This window comes from Nerophis ophidion, linkage group LG25, assembly GCF_033978795.1.
Source record: "Nerophis ophidion isolate RoL-2023_Sa linkage group LG25, RoL_Noph_v1.0, whole genome shotgun sequence".
Classification (NCBI taxonomy): Eukaryota; Metazoa; Chordata; class Actinopteri; order Syngnathiformes; family Syngnathidae; genus Nerophis; species Nerophis ophidion.
Genome location: NC_084635.1, coordinates 28,191,421 through 28,207,559, shown reverse-complemented (window position 1 = coordinate 28,207,559; position 16,139 = coordinate 28,191,421). Strand labels below are relative to the sequence as shown.

The 16,139-nt window shown below is 40.3% G+C and overlaps 1 protein-coding gene across 1 annotated transcript in view; it reads right to left on the bottom strand.

Annotated features, from left to right (window-relative positions):
* Nucleotides 1-16,139, bottom strand: part of dis3l (DIS3 like exosome 3'-5' exoribonuclease) — an 83,035-nt gene that overhangs the window by 3,444 nt on the left and 63,452 nt on the right. Inside the window, exons 15-17 of the mRNA XM_061887456.1 lie at nucleotides 13,022-13,200; nucleotides 12,786-12,931; nucleotides 7,725-7,896 (exon numbers count right to left, since the gene is read on the bottom strand). Coding sequence (XP_061743440.1) covers nucleotides 7,725-7,896; nucleotides 12,786-12,931; nucleotides 13,022-13,200 — 497 coding nt within the window. The remainder of the gene's footprint in view (nucleotides 1-7,724; nucleotides 7,897-12,785; nucleotides 12,932-13,021; nucleotides 13,201-16,139) is intronic.

Sequence of the window (16,139 nt, the reverse complement as noted above, 5' to 3'; positions counted from 1 at the left end):
GAAGTCACAGTAGGAATATGGAGTTGGGAAGCTTTAGCCTTTAGCCACACACACACACAGTGATTCATTGTTTAAAATTCCTAGAGGTGAAACTTTACTATGGATCAGAGCGCGGTCAAGCGAACATGGATCAAGACGGAATGTCAACCAGCAGGTTTTGGTGAGAAAATTGTGGTTAAAAAGTCAGTTCTTACCGGAAAAGTTGAACTTCTGTCGTCCATAGCTGCCGTCGACTCCCCTGAGACATTGGCGTCAAGACACCCGTGGAGACACCTTTCCGACTATCAGATACTATTAAACTCACTAAAACACTAGCAACACAATAGAAAGATTTAGAATTATCCTAGTAAATGTGTCTAAAAACATCCCAATGCAATCGCGTTTTTTTTTCTTTCTAGTCCGTCTTTCATCCTTGCTCAGATTAATGGGGACATTGTCGTTTTCTCGGTCCGAATAGCACTTTTTGTAGGTGGCTCCCATTAAAATCAATGTGAATATGTGAGGAGCCCCCACACGTGACGTCATCGTCTGCGACTTCCAGTAGAGGCAGGGCTTTTCTCTTAGCACCGAAAGTTGCGAACTTTGTCGTGGATGTTCTCTACTAAATCCTTTCAGCAAAAATATGGCAATATCGCGAAATGATCAAGTATGACACAGAATGGACCTGCTATCCCCGTTTGAATAAGAAAATCTCATTTCAGTAGGCATTTAAGTAAAGCGCTCATCCAGAGCTGCGAGGAAACAAACAAGGTGGTAAAAAGAAATATTCTTTCTTCCCATCTTGGTATGCGCATTATGTGTGACATTGATGTTGATAAAAGCAGCTTCTTTTTAATGCGGCTCTGAGTCGACCTGACAGTGTGCAGATGTACCTAATGTTGTGATTTATTCATTTAAAAAATTACTTTGTAAAGTTTATTAAGTTTCTTTTCCACCATGTCTTTAAAAACAATAGCGACAACAACTTCAAGATTTATATTTAAACAGTGGACATTTTCAAAAGTCAATTTTTGTTTTAATGTCTCATTATATATATACACATATACATATATATATACCAATACAACGCATTTTTCGGAGTATAAGTCGCACCTGCCGAAAATGCATAATAAAGAAGGAAAAAACCATATAAATTGCATTGGAGTATAAGTCGCATTTTTGGGGGAAATTTATTTGATAAAACCCAACACCAAGAATAGACATTTGAAAGGAAATTTAAAAAAAAATAAAGAATAGTGAACAACAGGCTGAATAAGTGTACGTTATAAGTTATACATGCCTGGTATGTTAACGGAACATATTATGGTAAGAGTCATTCAAATAACTATAACATATAGAACATGCTATAAGTTTACCAAACAATCTGTCACTCCTAATTGCTAAATCCCATGAAATCTTATAAGTCTAGTCTCTTACGTGAATGAGCTAAATAATATTTGTGGAAGGGGATTGTGATTAGCACACTGCCAGAGTGAAAGTCAACACCTCTGTCCATGGTGCTGAAACAGCGCCATGTTCTGACTGCGAGACACAGCTGGCAGATGATTAGATTGCACAGGTGGTACGTGTTAAACCAGGGGTGTCAAACTCAAATACAGAGTGGGCCGAAATTTTAAACTGAACAAAGCCGCGGGCCAAGGTTGAACAAATTAACCTTTTAATAGGACCCCAAACAAGTTTTGCATTGAATATTGAACAAGCAAGGCTTATATAACTTTATAGTGACATACAAAATCAAGTTTCAAATAATAATAATAATAATAATAATAATAAAAAAAAAATCAATAGTATATCAAATAAAATTTAAATAAAAATTGAATGATTATTTTCTATTTGCAGCCTTCTGAGGTAAATATCAAAATGAACTTTTTCCACAGGCTAATAATACATTTGAAAATAAAATAACAATAATGAATGAATCAAACATTCAAGCCTTGAAGTAGCAAGAGAAAGTGCATGAATAAATTGTTAATTATTGCTCAGTTTGCTCCACTGTTTTGTTTTACCACTGAATATGGAACAAGCAATAATTATGTAACTTAATAGTGCAAAATCAAATATCAAAACCCCCCCCAGAAAAACATCAATGGTAAAATTAATACAATTTAAATAAAACATTTAATGCCTCTTTTCTATTTGCAGCCTTCTGAGGTAACAACATTACATTTTTCCACAGGGTAATAAATCTTAAAATAAAATAACAATGTGATGGGTGGGGGGCAGGGTTAGGTAGTAGCCGGGGGTGCATATTGTAGTGTCCCAGAAGAGTTAGTGCTGCAAGGGGTTGTGGGTATTCTGTTGTGTCTATGTTGTGTTACGGTGCGGATGTTCTCCCAAAATATGTTTGTCATTCTTGTTTGGTGTGGGTTCACAGTGCGGCGCATATTTGTAACAGTGTTAAAGTTGTTTATACGGCCACCCTTGTCTGACCTGTATGGCTGTTGAGCAAGTATGCTGGCATTCACTTAAGTGTGTGTATAAGTCGCATATATTATGTGACTTGGCTGGCACGCAGTTTGTATGGAGGAAAAGCAGACGTGACAACATATTGTAGACAAAGCTAAAGGCAGTGCCTTATAGGCACGCCCCAATATTGTTGTCCGGGTGGAAATCTGGAGAAATTCGGGAGAATGGTTGGAAAATCGGGAGAGTTGGCAAGTATGAGTATTAGCGGCAAATGCAGTGTTACAGCGGCTCTGCTGCTGTATAGTAACAGCAGGCCAGGTCTAATGATAATTTGATATTGCCTCAAGGGCCAAATGAAATTGCACGGCAACCCAAATTTGGCCCGCGGGCCAGAGTTTGACACCCATGTGTTAAACTAATCATCTGTTGTCTTTAACAGTGAGCGGCCGGGTGCTGGAGAGGGAGGAAGTCGGGAGAGAGACTGAAAAGTCCCAAAACAAGCCGTTTAATTGATGCTGTTGTTGAAAAACATTAAACCCTATTTTAAACTCTATGCGCGTGGTCACTTTCACGTGCAAGACAGCGACTTCTACAATATTATTTGATATTTTACGGTAATGTGTAAATAATTTCACACATACGTCGCTCCCCAGGCCAAACTATGAAAAAAACTGCGATTTATAATGCGAAAAACATGGCATATATATATATATATTTTTTTTTTGCCTTTTGGTCCGGGACCCTTTGGGACTGTGTGACAAGGGTTGGCACTTTCGTGACCTCTGCGGTGCTTCTTTGTGGACTTCTGGATCTGCCTCCCGGGAGCCTTTTGGCCATGGAGACCAGCTGCTGGGTCTCTGCCACACCAGAGAGACTGGATGAGATGCAGATGAAAAAACATCTCGGTCCGAATAGCACTGGAGCGCCGGGAAGGACAAACTTCACATCCTTTGCATCCATGACACTTCCTGACTATATTATACACCCCACTAGCAGCAAACCCCGCCCACCCCCGTGGGTCGGTAAGGTGGGCGGGGCTGGGGGCGCAAAGTATATTCAGGGGGTATCATGGATGCAAAGGATTCTGGGTATTTGTTGTGTTGCGTTTATGTTGTGTTACTGGGAGGATTTTCTCCCGAAATGTGTTTGTCATTCTTGTTTGGTGTGGCTTCACAGTGTGGCGCATATTAGTAAGAGTGTTAAAATTATTTTTATCACAACCATTAGTGTACTCTGTATCACCCAGTATGCCTTTCAATCTTGTACGTGTGTTTGTGTAAGCTGCATACAGCACATTGCTGGACTGGTAAACGGTTCGTACATGTTGTTGAAGGTGTCTAAGGCAATGGCATCACAGCACGCCCTTATTCCCCTTATCTGAAAGATCACCGTCGGATATTCGCGAGAACGTTAGCGGCTCCCATTGCCTTCTTTACTTTGTGGCACGTGTCAAATTAGTTCTTTTAGTGATAAAGGTCGCCGACTCCGGATATATAACAACGGGCGGGTGGCGGGCGGTTGCGGATCTGATAAAATGTTGGTTCGGGTGGATGGCGGGTGGATGACGACTTTAGAGATGCGGTTGGGGATGATATAATTGCCTATCCGCGCATCTCTACTGGCCATGCTGTCTCCACCCCAGCAGACGATGGCGTGGAACACCGCAGAGGCCACCACAGTGTACATTTTTCTTTTACTTTTTATTCGTAGCTATTATGTAAAAGTGGCTGGTCGTATCAGCTCTGCTACTTTAATGTCTTTCATGTCCTTTGTTTTCTCTGATGTTTGATGTTTCCCTCTTACACACATGTAGGAGGGATGTGTGCTATGGTTATGAGTTGTTTTTTCCCTTGGCCTCAGTCTGGACCCCCTCTACAAGGGCCCAGGCTTTGACTGATTTTTAATCTATTTTATTTTATATCAGTTATTTTTTTTCTTCCCATTCCCCCCACTTGTTTACCTGTATCTCATCTTTCCTCAGCGGAAGTTGGCAGACCCGTCAGCGATCCTGTTCTGTCTCCCTGTAATGTTTGTCTGATCTTGAAAGGGATTGTGCTGAAAATTTTAATTTCCCCTCAGGGATTATTAAAGTATGTCTGATTCTGATTCTTGTGACACTTGGAGAGGCGGGGCGAGGGTTCATTTGTAATCTGGGAATGCCTTCAGATATAACTTGCAGACGGACTCAGAAAACAGCATCTAAAAGTGACTTTGGAGCAAAATGAAGTGTTTTAAATGTAGATTAAAATAATCGTAGATGCTTTTTAAATAACGGTTATAAATGAATATTTTTGATACCCGACCAACCAGCAAGAAGATCCGATGGCTTGTCGTATTACTTCTACACTGCCGACTTTTTAAACATTTTTTTTTAAGTCATTCAGATCACAGTGGTACTGCAGTTTTATTTTTTCCACTGTTAGTTTTAAGTCTAAAATTTTCGCCCATATTTCATACAGGTGCAGTTACCGTGCAGTCAAACCCTGCATATACTACCTGCGTCTGGTTCTACAGCATCAATTGTCCGAATAAAGAATCCCACATCTTGGTGCCTCAGTCTCTGTGATTTTTTTAATTGACGATGACTGCAAAATAAACCCCCATGGGGCCAAAGAAAGTTACCTACTTTGATAGAGAAAGTGAAAAAACACTATTGAATTCAAGAAATAACTGTTAACTTAGCAAGGAAGAAATGTGGCATCTGTGAGGCTCTCTCCTTCCCTAATCATCTTTGCTAACAAGAGTCTTCTATAACATCAAAAATGATGTTAAATGTTCATCATTTAAAGGTTAAATGTTCATCATTTAAAGGTTAAATGTTCATCATAAAGGTATTTCACATTGTTTCCTGGATGTAAAACTACAAATATTTTCGATTAAAACAGTTTTGTGTTCACATTTTTGGGTATTTGGAAGCGGTTCATTGGATTACCATTATTTCTTATGGCAAACGATTGGTACGGTTCAGTTTTTGTCGGACTTTTTGAAACGGACAAAAAGGAAAACTGGGCTACCAGTAGAAATGGGTACCCCTCACATTTGAAACAATATGGTATCAATTCCAGTTATCTGGGAATCGTTAATTTTCTGTAATTGTGTGTGTGTGTGTTAATAAATATTGTTAATAACAAAATACATTTTTTTTACGTAAGTATTAAAAATTAACTGATTGTAAAATTGAGACTGTCCGGTTGTTAAATCTTGTTCTCTTTTTACAGGGGTGTCAAACTCTACATATTTTTGGTTGGGGCCCGAGATCCAACTGCATCCAAAGTAACCATATATATATACATATATATATATATATATATATTATATATATATATATATATATATATATATATATACATATATATATATATATATATATATATACATATATATATATATATATAAATACATGTCAAAGCGCTTTGGGCTCCTTAAAAAGGGGTAGAAAAGCGCTATACAAGTACAACCATTTATTATATATATATACATATATATATATGTGTACATACATACATACATATATATACATATATATATATATATATATATATATATATACAGTATATATAATGGATATTTAATCAATATTTAATATAATCGAATATTAGGAGTTGGCAGAGGAGTTAGTGCGTCTGCCTCACAATACGAAGGTCCTACAGTCCTGGGTTCAATTCCAGGCTGAGGATCTTTCTGTGTGGAGTTTGCATGTTCTCCCCGTGAATGCGTGGGTTCCCTCCGGGTACTCCGGCTTCCTCCCACTTCCAAAGACATGCACCTGGGGATAGGTTAATTGGCAACACAAAAAATTGGCCCTAGTGTGTGAATGTGAGTGTGAATGTTGTCTGTCTATCTGTGTTGGCCCTGCGGTGAGGTGGCGACTTGTCCAGGGTGTACCCCGCCTTCCGCCCGATTGTAGCTGAGATAGGCGCCAGCGCCCCCCGCGACCCCGAAAGGGAATAAGCGGTAGAAAATGGATGGATGGATGGATTAGGAGTTTGTGAAAGTTCAACTCCTACCTTGTTTACTTCTGTGGCAACTTTGTAATCAATCAGAAATAACAGCTAAAAGTCAAACATGGATAAGTGTGGAGAGTTTTACAAATTTCCCATCATGCCTTGCAATGGATTTAAATGGGTGTGATTCAGATATTTTTAATGGTGATAGGACATTTAAAAAAAAAAAGATTTCCACATACTTCAGTGCACAGGTTGTGTTGTGTGTGTGACTATGTGTGTTGCCTTTTTGTGCTGGTTGAACTCTGCACCGTGACTAGGAAACGTTGTTTGGACTGGGTAATATAAGTAAATGCTGTGTTTCATGGTCATTGACTTGAGAGTCTTACTTTGACCACAATTTACTTCATGAAGTTGAACTTGTGCTGTTGCCTCATGGGCCAAATTGAAGTTTGCACACCCCTGACAAGGATAATATTTTAAAAAGGTACACCTATGTACACCTTTTCAGGTTTGGCACTTATTACATTTCAAGTCTCATTAGCAAGTATTATATTAGGCTTTGCATGCAGTTGCCCAGCTAAAAAGTGGTCTTTGCAATTAAATCCAATGCTACAGTCTTCGTCTTTTGTTGTGTTTGATTGTAACATGCATCTGAGTTGTAATTTTCATTACCACATTTGTAGGTGATGCCATGTAAAGTCGCTGATGCTAATTTGTTTCATGTATGAGCATCATGCTAGCACATTTCGCAGAAGTGGAGCCTGATTGTATGTTTGGGTGCTTTCTACAGGCATTCTTGCTTTGTTAGCATTATAACTTTTCCTATATGCAATTTGACTGAGTCCGGTCTGAGTGCTCGTTTCCTCGCCAGGTGTGTGAGCCTGTGTTCAGTGTGCAACCAGACAGGACGTCACGAGCAACAAAAGGTGTAAAAAAATATGGCACTGAGCCCCAAAAAAGTCTGCGGGCTATAGAACATTTTCTATTCAGGCTCCCGGTAACAGTTATCGGGTCGCGGGTGGTGCTGTAGCCTATCTCAGCTGCATTGGGGCGGAAGGCGGTGTACACCCTGGACAAGTCGCCACAGGGCCTACACAGATAGTCAGACAACATTCGCACTCATATTCACACACTAGGGACCATTTAGTGTTGCCAATCAACCTATCCCCAGGTGCATGTCTTTGGAGGTGGGAGGAAGCCGGAGTATTGTGAGGCACAAGCACCAACCCCTGTACCACTGTGCTGCTGTAATGTTGCATGATACCAAAAATTAGCTACTTGGCATCAACTCCAGTAAATGAATACGTATTTTATCTCGCTTGAGACAAACAAATATATATTGACAAAGGTATGAAATCTGAAGTGACTCACGGTGATGTGCTGGAAGAGTGTGAGTGTGGTGGTTCCTGCTGCGGACGTGGTGGCGATGTGGTTCGGATAGCGGCGTACAGATCCACTCTGCCACTCACACCTGCCATCTTGTCCGGCAGAGACCACTTTGCCTTCTCGGTTCTTCAAGTACACAGGGCCTTTCACGCCATACCTACACATAGACACGTCTTCATTCATGTAAAAAACCAACTGAGTCCAACACAAGCAAGCAATTTGGTTGACGGAGGCAAGAAAAAAAAAATCCCTCTAAAAGGAGAAACCACAGACAGACAATATTCCGTATATGTTTGTCTTTTGGTAAGCTTGCGTTTGCTTCCATTTTTACACCAGATGCCTGCTCTCAGGCCTTAATAAGCTAATTGCGATTGTTTCGTCCTAAAAATGGCCTTTTCAAAAAGTTGCGCAAAATTTTGGGACAATTTTTCTCAATAACATTAGCTTGTAATTACAAACCCCGTTTCCATATGAGTTGGGAAATTGTGTTAGATGTAAATATAAACGGAATACAATGATTTGCAAATCCTTTTCAACCCATATTCAGTTGAATGCACTACAAAGACAACATATTTGATGTTCAAACTCATAAACTTTATTTATTTTTTGCAAATAATAATTAACTTAGAATTTCATGGCTGCAACACGTGCCAAAGTAGTTGGGAAAGGGCATGTTCACCACTGTGTTACATCACCTTATCTTTTAACAACACTCAATAAATGTTTGGGAACTGAGGAAACTAATTGTTGAAGCTTTGAAATTGGAATTCTTTCCCATTCTTGTTTTATGTAGAGCTTCAGTCGTTCAACAGTCCGGGGTCTCCGCTGTCGTATTTTACGCTTCATAATGCGCCACACATTTTCCATGGGAGATAAGTCTGGACTGCAAGCCGGCCAGGAAAGTACCCGCACTCTTTTTTTACATAACCACGCTGTTGTAACACGTGCTGAATGTGGCTTGGTATTGTCTTGCTGAAATAAGCAGGGGCGTCCATGAGGAAGATGGCGCTGAGATGGCAGCATATGTTGTTCTAAAACCTGTATGTACCTTTCAGCATTAATGGTGCCTTCACAGATGTGTAAGTTACCCATGCCTTGAGCACTAATGCACCCCCATACCATCACAGATGCTGGCTTTTGAACTTTGCGCCGATTACAGTCTGGATGGTTCGCTTTCCCTTTGGTCCGGATGACAAAATGTCGAATATTTCCAAAAAAACAATTTGAAATGTGCACTCATCAAACCACAGAGCACTTTTCCACTTTGTATCAGTCCATCTTAGATGATCTCAGGTCCAGAGAAGCCGGCGGCGTTTCTGGATGTTGTTGATAAATGGCTTTCGCTTTGCATAGTAGAGCTTTAACTAGCACTTACAGATGTAGCGACGAACTGTATTTAGTGACAGTGGTTTTCTGAAGTGTTCCTGAGCCCATGTGGTGACATCCTTTAGAGATTGATGTTGCTTTTTGATACAGTGCCGTCTGAGGGATCGAAGGTCACGGTCATTCAATGTTGGTTTCTGGTCATGCCGCTTACGTGGAGTTATTTCTCCAGATTTTCTGAACCTTTTGATGATATTATGGACCGTAGATGTTGAAATCCCTAAATTTCTTGCAATTGCACTTTGAGAAACATTGTTCTTAAACTGTTTGACTATTTGCTCACGCAGTTGTGGACAAAGGGGTGTACCTAGCCCCATCCTTTCTTGTGAAAGGCTGAGAATTTTTTGGGAAGCTGTTTTTATACCCAATCATGGCACCCACCTGTTCCCAATTAGCCTGCGCACCTGTGGGATGTTCCAAATAAGTGTTTGATGAGCATTCCTCAACTTTATCAGTATTCATTGCCACCTTTCCCAACTTCTTTGTCACGTGCTGCTGGCATCAAATTCTAAAGGTAATGATTATTTGCACAAAAAAAAAATGTTCATCAGTTTTAACTTCAAATATGTTGTCTTTGTAGCAAATTCAATTGAATATGGGTTGAAAAGGATTTGCAAATCATTGTATTCCATTTATATTTACATCTAACACAATTTCCCAACTCATATGGAAACAGGGTTTGTACATGTATGAATCAAATCAATTCCCTATTAACTCTTTTCAACTGTAAATATTAAAAGATTAGCTTATCAGCAATTAAATCACATATGCAAATTATGAATGATCATCACATGAACTATATAACCCATAAGTTACAACAGTGAGTAATATATTTGCAATACAAATTTAATAAATAACGCCCTGTCATTCATTAATTGACATTGATGCCCTTTCAAACAAAACGAGGGGCCATTTTGTTTTTAACAATCCCAAACCAGGTGGTTTTACAGAGCATTTGAAAAGCATTCACAGTGCTTTACTTTTTCCACACATTTGATACAGAGTTTTTTCAAAATGGAATCAATGTATTTCTGTCCTTAAAATTCTACACACATGTCCATCCATCCGTTTCCTACCGCTTGTCCCTTTTAGGATCGCGGGGGGTGCTGGAGCCTATCTCAGCTGCATTGGGGCGGAAGGCGGTGTACACCCTGGACAAGTCGTCACCTACTCGCAGGGCCAACACAGATAGGCAGACAACATTCACACACTAAGGACCATTTAGTGTTGCCAATCAACCTATCCCCAGGTGCATGTATTTGCAGGTGGGAGGAAGCTGCAGTACTCGGAGGGAACCCACGCAGTCACGGGCGAGAACAAGCAAATTCCACAGAGATCAAACCCAGGACCTTCGTAAAAACATTTTTTGCAAATGTATTTTTTTTGCAGCAAAACTAAGAAATTACAACTACCGTATTTTTCGGACTATGAGTCGCAGATTTTTTCATAGTTTGGCCGGTACTGCGACTTATACTCAGGAGCGACTTATGTGTGAAATTATTAATACATTACCGTAAAATATCAAATAATATTATTTAGCTCATTCACGTAAGAGACTAGACGTATAAGATTTCATGGGATTTAGCAATTAGGAGTGACAGATTGTTTGCATGTTCTATATGTTATAGTTATTTGAATGATCCATCCATCCATCCATCCATCCATTTTTTACCGCTTATTCCCTTTGGGGTGGCGGGGGGCGCTGGTGCCTATCTCAGCTACAATCGGGCGGAAGGCGGAGTACACCCTGGACAAGTGGCCACCTCATCCCAGGGCCAACACAGATAGACAGACAACATTCACACTCACATTCACACACTAGATTTAATTTAGTGTTGCCAATCAACCTATCCCCAGGTGCATATCTTTGGAAGTCGGAGGAAGCAGGAGTACCCGGAGGGAACCCACGCAGTCACGGGGAGAACATGCAAACTCCACACAATAAGATCCCGAGCCTGGGATTGAACCCAGGACTACTCAGGACCTTCGTATTGTGAGGCAGACGCACTAACCCCTCTTCCACCGTCAAGCCCCGTTATTTGAATGACTCTTACAATAATATGTTACATTCTCAGTTGGTTATTTAAGCGTCATATAACGTACACTTATTCAGCGTGTTGTTCACTATTCTTTATTTATTTTAAATTGCCTTTCAAATGTCTATTCTTGGTGTTGGGTTTTATCAAATAAATTTCCCCCAGAAATGCGAGTTATACTCCAGTCGACTTATACTCCGAAAAATACAGTACATAAGTCATACTTGCCAACCCTCCTTGATTTTCTGAGAGACTACCGAAATTCAGCGCCACTCACTAAAACATCCCGGGACAAATTTTCTCCCGAAAATCTCCCGAAATTCAAGCGGAGCTGGAGGCCACGCCCCCCAACATTGAGTCAGACCTTACTCAATGTTGTGACCCTCTTAAACAGGACAATACTGCCATCGACTGTACATAGAATAGAATGTCCTGTAAATATATTCTACATTTGTTCTGAAGCCCACCGTAAAGAGACGTAACTTCATCACGTCGCCTGGTTATTGACTCCAAGCCAATATATTACACCGTCGACGGGCAAAATGAAGAAATACGCTTGCAAGTTCCAGAACGATTGGAAACAAGAATTTTAGTTCAACCAGGAGAGTTCGAAGGAGAAGGGGTATCATGTTGCCTGTAAATTTTGTAGAACAGACTTCTCCATTGAACACGGCGGCCGAACGGATATTCAGCCATGAACGGTCAGCGAAGCACGAAGCGTCGGCAGAGCAGCATCGTTCACAACCCAGTATTATGGCCCACCTCGCAAAATGTAGACCCGATGGTGTATCTTATGCTGAGACAAAGATGGCTATGCTGATAGCTGGAAGCAACATCCCGTTCTCATTTGTGGATGTCTACAATAAATCCGTGAAGGTTATGTTCCCGGATTCGGAGATCACTCGCCAATACGCAAATGGCAGAACAAAGGTTACTCAAATACTGAAAGGTAAGTGTTGTTTTTTTTTTTTTACTAACCAGCAAGCACAGTACACTTAGTGGAACAACTGTGTTTTTATTACTGTGTATTTGATAGGTGCCGTCGGAAATTCAACAATTTATTTTATTTAAATATATAATAAGATAAATATATATAGCTATAATTCACTGAAAGTCAAGTATTTCATATATATATATATATATATATATATATGAAATTCTCGAGTTGGTGAATTATACGCCACCCCTCTTAACCACGCCCCACCCCCCCACCCCAACAACGCCTCTGCCCCACCCCCCAACCACCCCATCTTCCGAAATCGGAGGTCTCAAGGTTGGCAAATATGACATAAGTATTCACTGTCTTTGTTAGGAAGATCAAAAAATGAGCTCTGATCGTCCTTGAGATGTTCCTACAGCTTCAAATTCACTTGGTCGGACATGATTTGGGAAGGCACACACCTGATGAATGCATTTCACTTTGGAATAAGGCTGGAAAATAACAAAATGTGGAAAAAGTGAGGCGCTGTGAATACTTTCCAGATGTACCGTATGTTTTCTGAGTATTATACCAGGCTGAAACACATATAGTGGTAAACAACAACCAGAATCAAACATCACCATGATGAGCTCAGCTAAACCGAACTACTCGGTTGAAATATGAATCAATATGTGCCGAAGAACTTACTGCGGGACAAACGCCAACACGCCATTGTCTCGGATTGCGTAAATGACAGCATCAGCAATGCAGCACTGGTCCGTGTGAGGGTCTCGGTCTTTGAAGTACAGACACTGAAACAAGTCAGTGGACAACCTCTGGGCCTGCTGGGCTGCCTGAAGACAAGTCACATTGACAAAAGTCAGTCTTTAGTGTCGGATTTGTCTTTAGCGGCAGCATCACACACAACATAAAACTCAGCTGACTCTGTTTTTTTGGTTGATATGATGAGCCAACTCCTCCACTTCCTTGTTGACGAGTAAAATTTTGGCAGCACTCTGCCCCTTCTCCATGTTAATGGCGGCACTGAGAAGCCGGTGGACCACAATGTCGGCATAGCGACGAATGGGGGAAGTGAAATGTGTGTATCGGTCTAGAGCCAAACCTGAAAAAAAAAAATCATAAAGAAAGGTGTACATCAGGGGCCGCATGGAGGAAAAACCATTCCCAAGTGGGGCCGGAATGGTAAAATCATGGCATGATAACTTCAAAATAACTCCAGGTTGTTTACTTTGGCCAAAAATAGAACAAGCACATTGTGAAAACGTAGAAATCACAAATAATCAACTGGAAAAAACACTTAAAGTTTGTTGAAAATTCTGAGGAAATTGGTGCAATTTCAAAAACACAATGAGTTTAGAAGTGGTCTTAGTTTATCTACAAAGCCAGGATTAAACTTTAAGTCACAGTCTTTCTGGGATTGAACAAAAAACACAACATGTAAACTCTTCGAGGTATCAAACACCTCCTTTGTCATGTCCACGTATCAATCCAGAGTTAACTAAAAAAAACGTGAGAATCAGAGGTAAAACTATTCAAAAGGGTTAAGTTTTCTCACTATATTTTCATACCTTAGTTGGCGCCTGTCGTGGCGGTCATCCTGGAACCCGTTGGTAGAACACCTTATTTTACCGGTTTGGTCCATGTGCCGCCTCTAATGGCTCTGATATTCCGAAGCGTTTTGGGTGTATAGAAAAGAGTTTTATCAATCTATTATTATTATTAATGTTATTATTATGGAAAACGGACGCCAACGAGGCATCTTGCAATGGTAAAAGTTGATTTTCAAGACAAAAAATGATTTTCAAGGTAAAAAGTAGATTTCAAGACAAAAAATGATTTTCAAGGTAAGAGTTGATTATCCGAGTACACAAAATACTACCGTCTATTCTTAAAACCCACACAAAGATATTATTGGGGATTAAGGGTGCCAAATAACGATGTGTTTGAAGCGGAAGACACAAAACGGCAGGTTTTAAGTTTCCACGCTTTACTTTGTACCTCTTGCTGGTCCTATCAGAATTGCTATTGTGACATCCAGTGGACACATTTAGAACAGCAGTTTCTTTCATCAAAAAAAAAAAAAAAAAAAAATGCAACTTATTTTAATACTTGGCAAACTCATCAGGCGGGCCGGAAAAAACCTGTTGGCGGGCCTGATCCGGCCCACGGGCCGTATGTTTGACACCCCTGGTGTACATAGTAATAGGTACCTTTGAAAATATTATCTACATTAGGGGTGTCCAAACTTTAACTTGGCCAGCGAGGCAACAGCACAAGTTCAATTTCAATAAGCAACCTGGCTCTGAGAGTCGCCAGCTTAGAGTAGAATAGAATAAAATATATCTTTATAGTCTGTGTCCATTGTACAACAAAATTGTAAGCAAAACTCATTTAGTGCAAATTTATAACACATGAGAACATCGATAAAAAGATAAAAATACATAAAAATACCAAGCACACAGCTCACATGCAACATCATTATTGTCTTGTGTTCAGCGACACTATTGCTCTCGGGCAAAAAGTGTTTATTAAGTCTATCTAGTCTGGCATTTTATCGTCCTGTATCTCCTGCCCAAGGGCAGCAGTTTAAAAAGTTTATGTCCGGGGTGAAATGCGTCCCTTATGATGTTTTGGGCTTTTTTGAGGCACCTGGCACTGTACAGTTCAATCAATCAATCAATGTTTACTTATATAGCCCTAAATCACTAGTGTCTCAAAGGGCTGCACAAACCACTACGACATCCTCGGTAGGCCCACATAAGGGCAAGGAAAACTCACACCCAGTGGGACATCGGTGACAATAATGACCCAGTGGGACGTCGGTGACAATGATGACTATGAGAACATGATACTGTGAAAGATCAATCCATAATGGATCCAACACAGTCGCGAGAGTCCAGTCCAGAGCGGATCCAACACAGCAGCGAGAGTCCCGTTCACAGCGAGAGAGGAGCCAGTCATCTTCATGGCACTTTTTATGACGCCGTGCAGCTAGCTAACCACCACATACCTGCCACTTGTGAGCAAAGTATGAACCCTGGGTCAGTGACCATGATGAGCATAGCATTCACTTATATGACCCAATACAAACAACCTTTTCTAATCACGGTACAGGAAAAAATTTCAACCACCACAAAAATTCAACACACCTGGTCACACTTAACAACCTCCTCACAGAACATTGTGCATCTTATAATAAAAAAAAGTCCCATCGCCATAAACAATTTGAAATTACACCCATTTAAATACATTGCAAGACATGATGGGAAAAATGTGAAACAATCTCTCCACACTTATCCATATTTGACTTTTAGCTGATTGATATTTCTGATTGATACAAAGATTTAAAGAAGTCTTCACGGAAGTAAACAAGGTAGGAGTTGAACTTTCACATACTCCTAATATTCAATAATAAAAATGTATTAATTTATCCATTATATTACAAACCCCAAAACCAGAGAAAAATACACTGAAAGAGTTAAGGAATGCTCATCGAACACTTATTTGGAACATCCCACAGGTGAACAGGCTAATTGGGAACAGGTGGGTGCCATGATTGGGTATAAAAGCAGCTTCCATAAAACGCTCAATCATTCACAAACAAGGATAGAGCGAGGGTCACTACCTTGTGAACAAATGTGTCAACAAATTGTCAAACAGTTTAGAACATTTCTCAACCAGCTATTGCAAGGACTTCAGGGATTTCACCATCTAATGTCTGTAATATAATCAAAAGGTTCAGAGAATCTGGAGAAATCACTGCACGTAACATTAAATGCCCATGACCTTCGATCCCTCAGGTGGTACTGCATCAAAAAGAAAACCGCTATACAAGTACAACCCATTTATCATTTATTTATCAATGTCAGTGTGTAAAGGCTGTCACCACATGGGCTCAGGATCACTTCAGAAAACCACCGTCACTAACTACAGTTGGTCGTTACATCTGTAAGTGCAAGTTAAAACTCTACTATGCAAAGCGAAAACCATTTATCAACAACACCCAAAAACGCCGCCGGCTTCGCTGGGCCCGAGCTCATC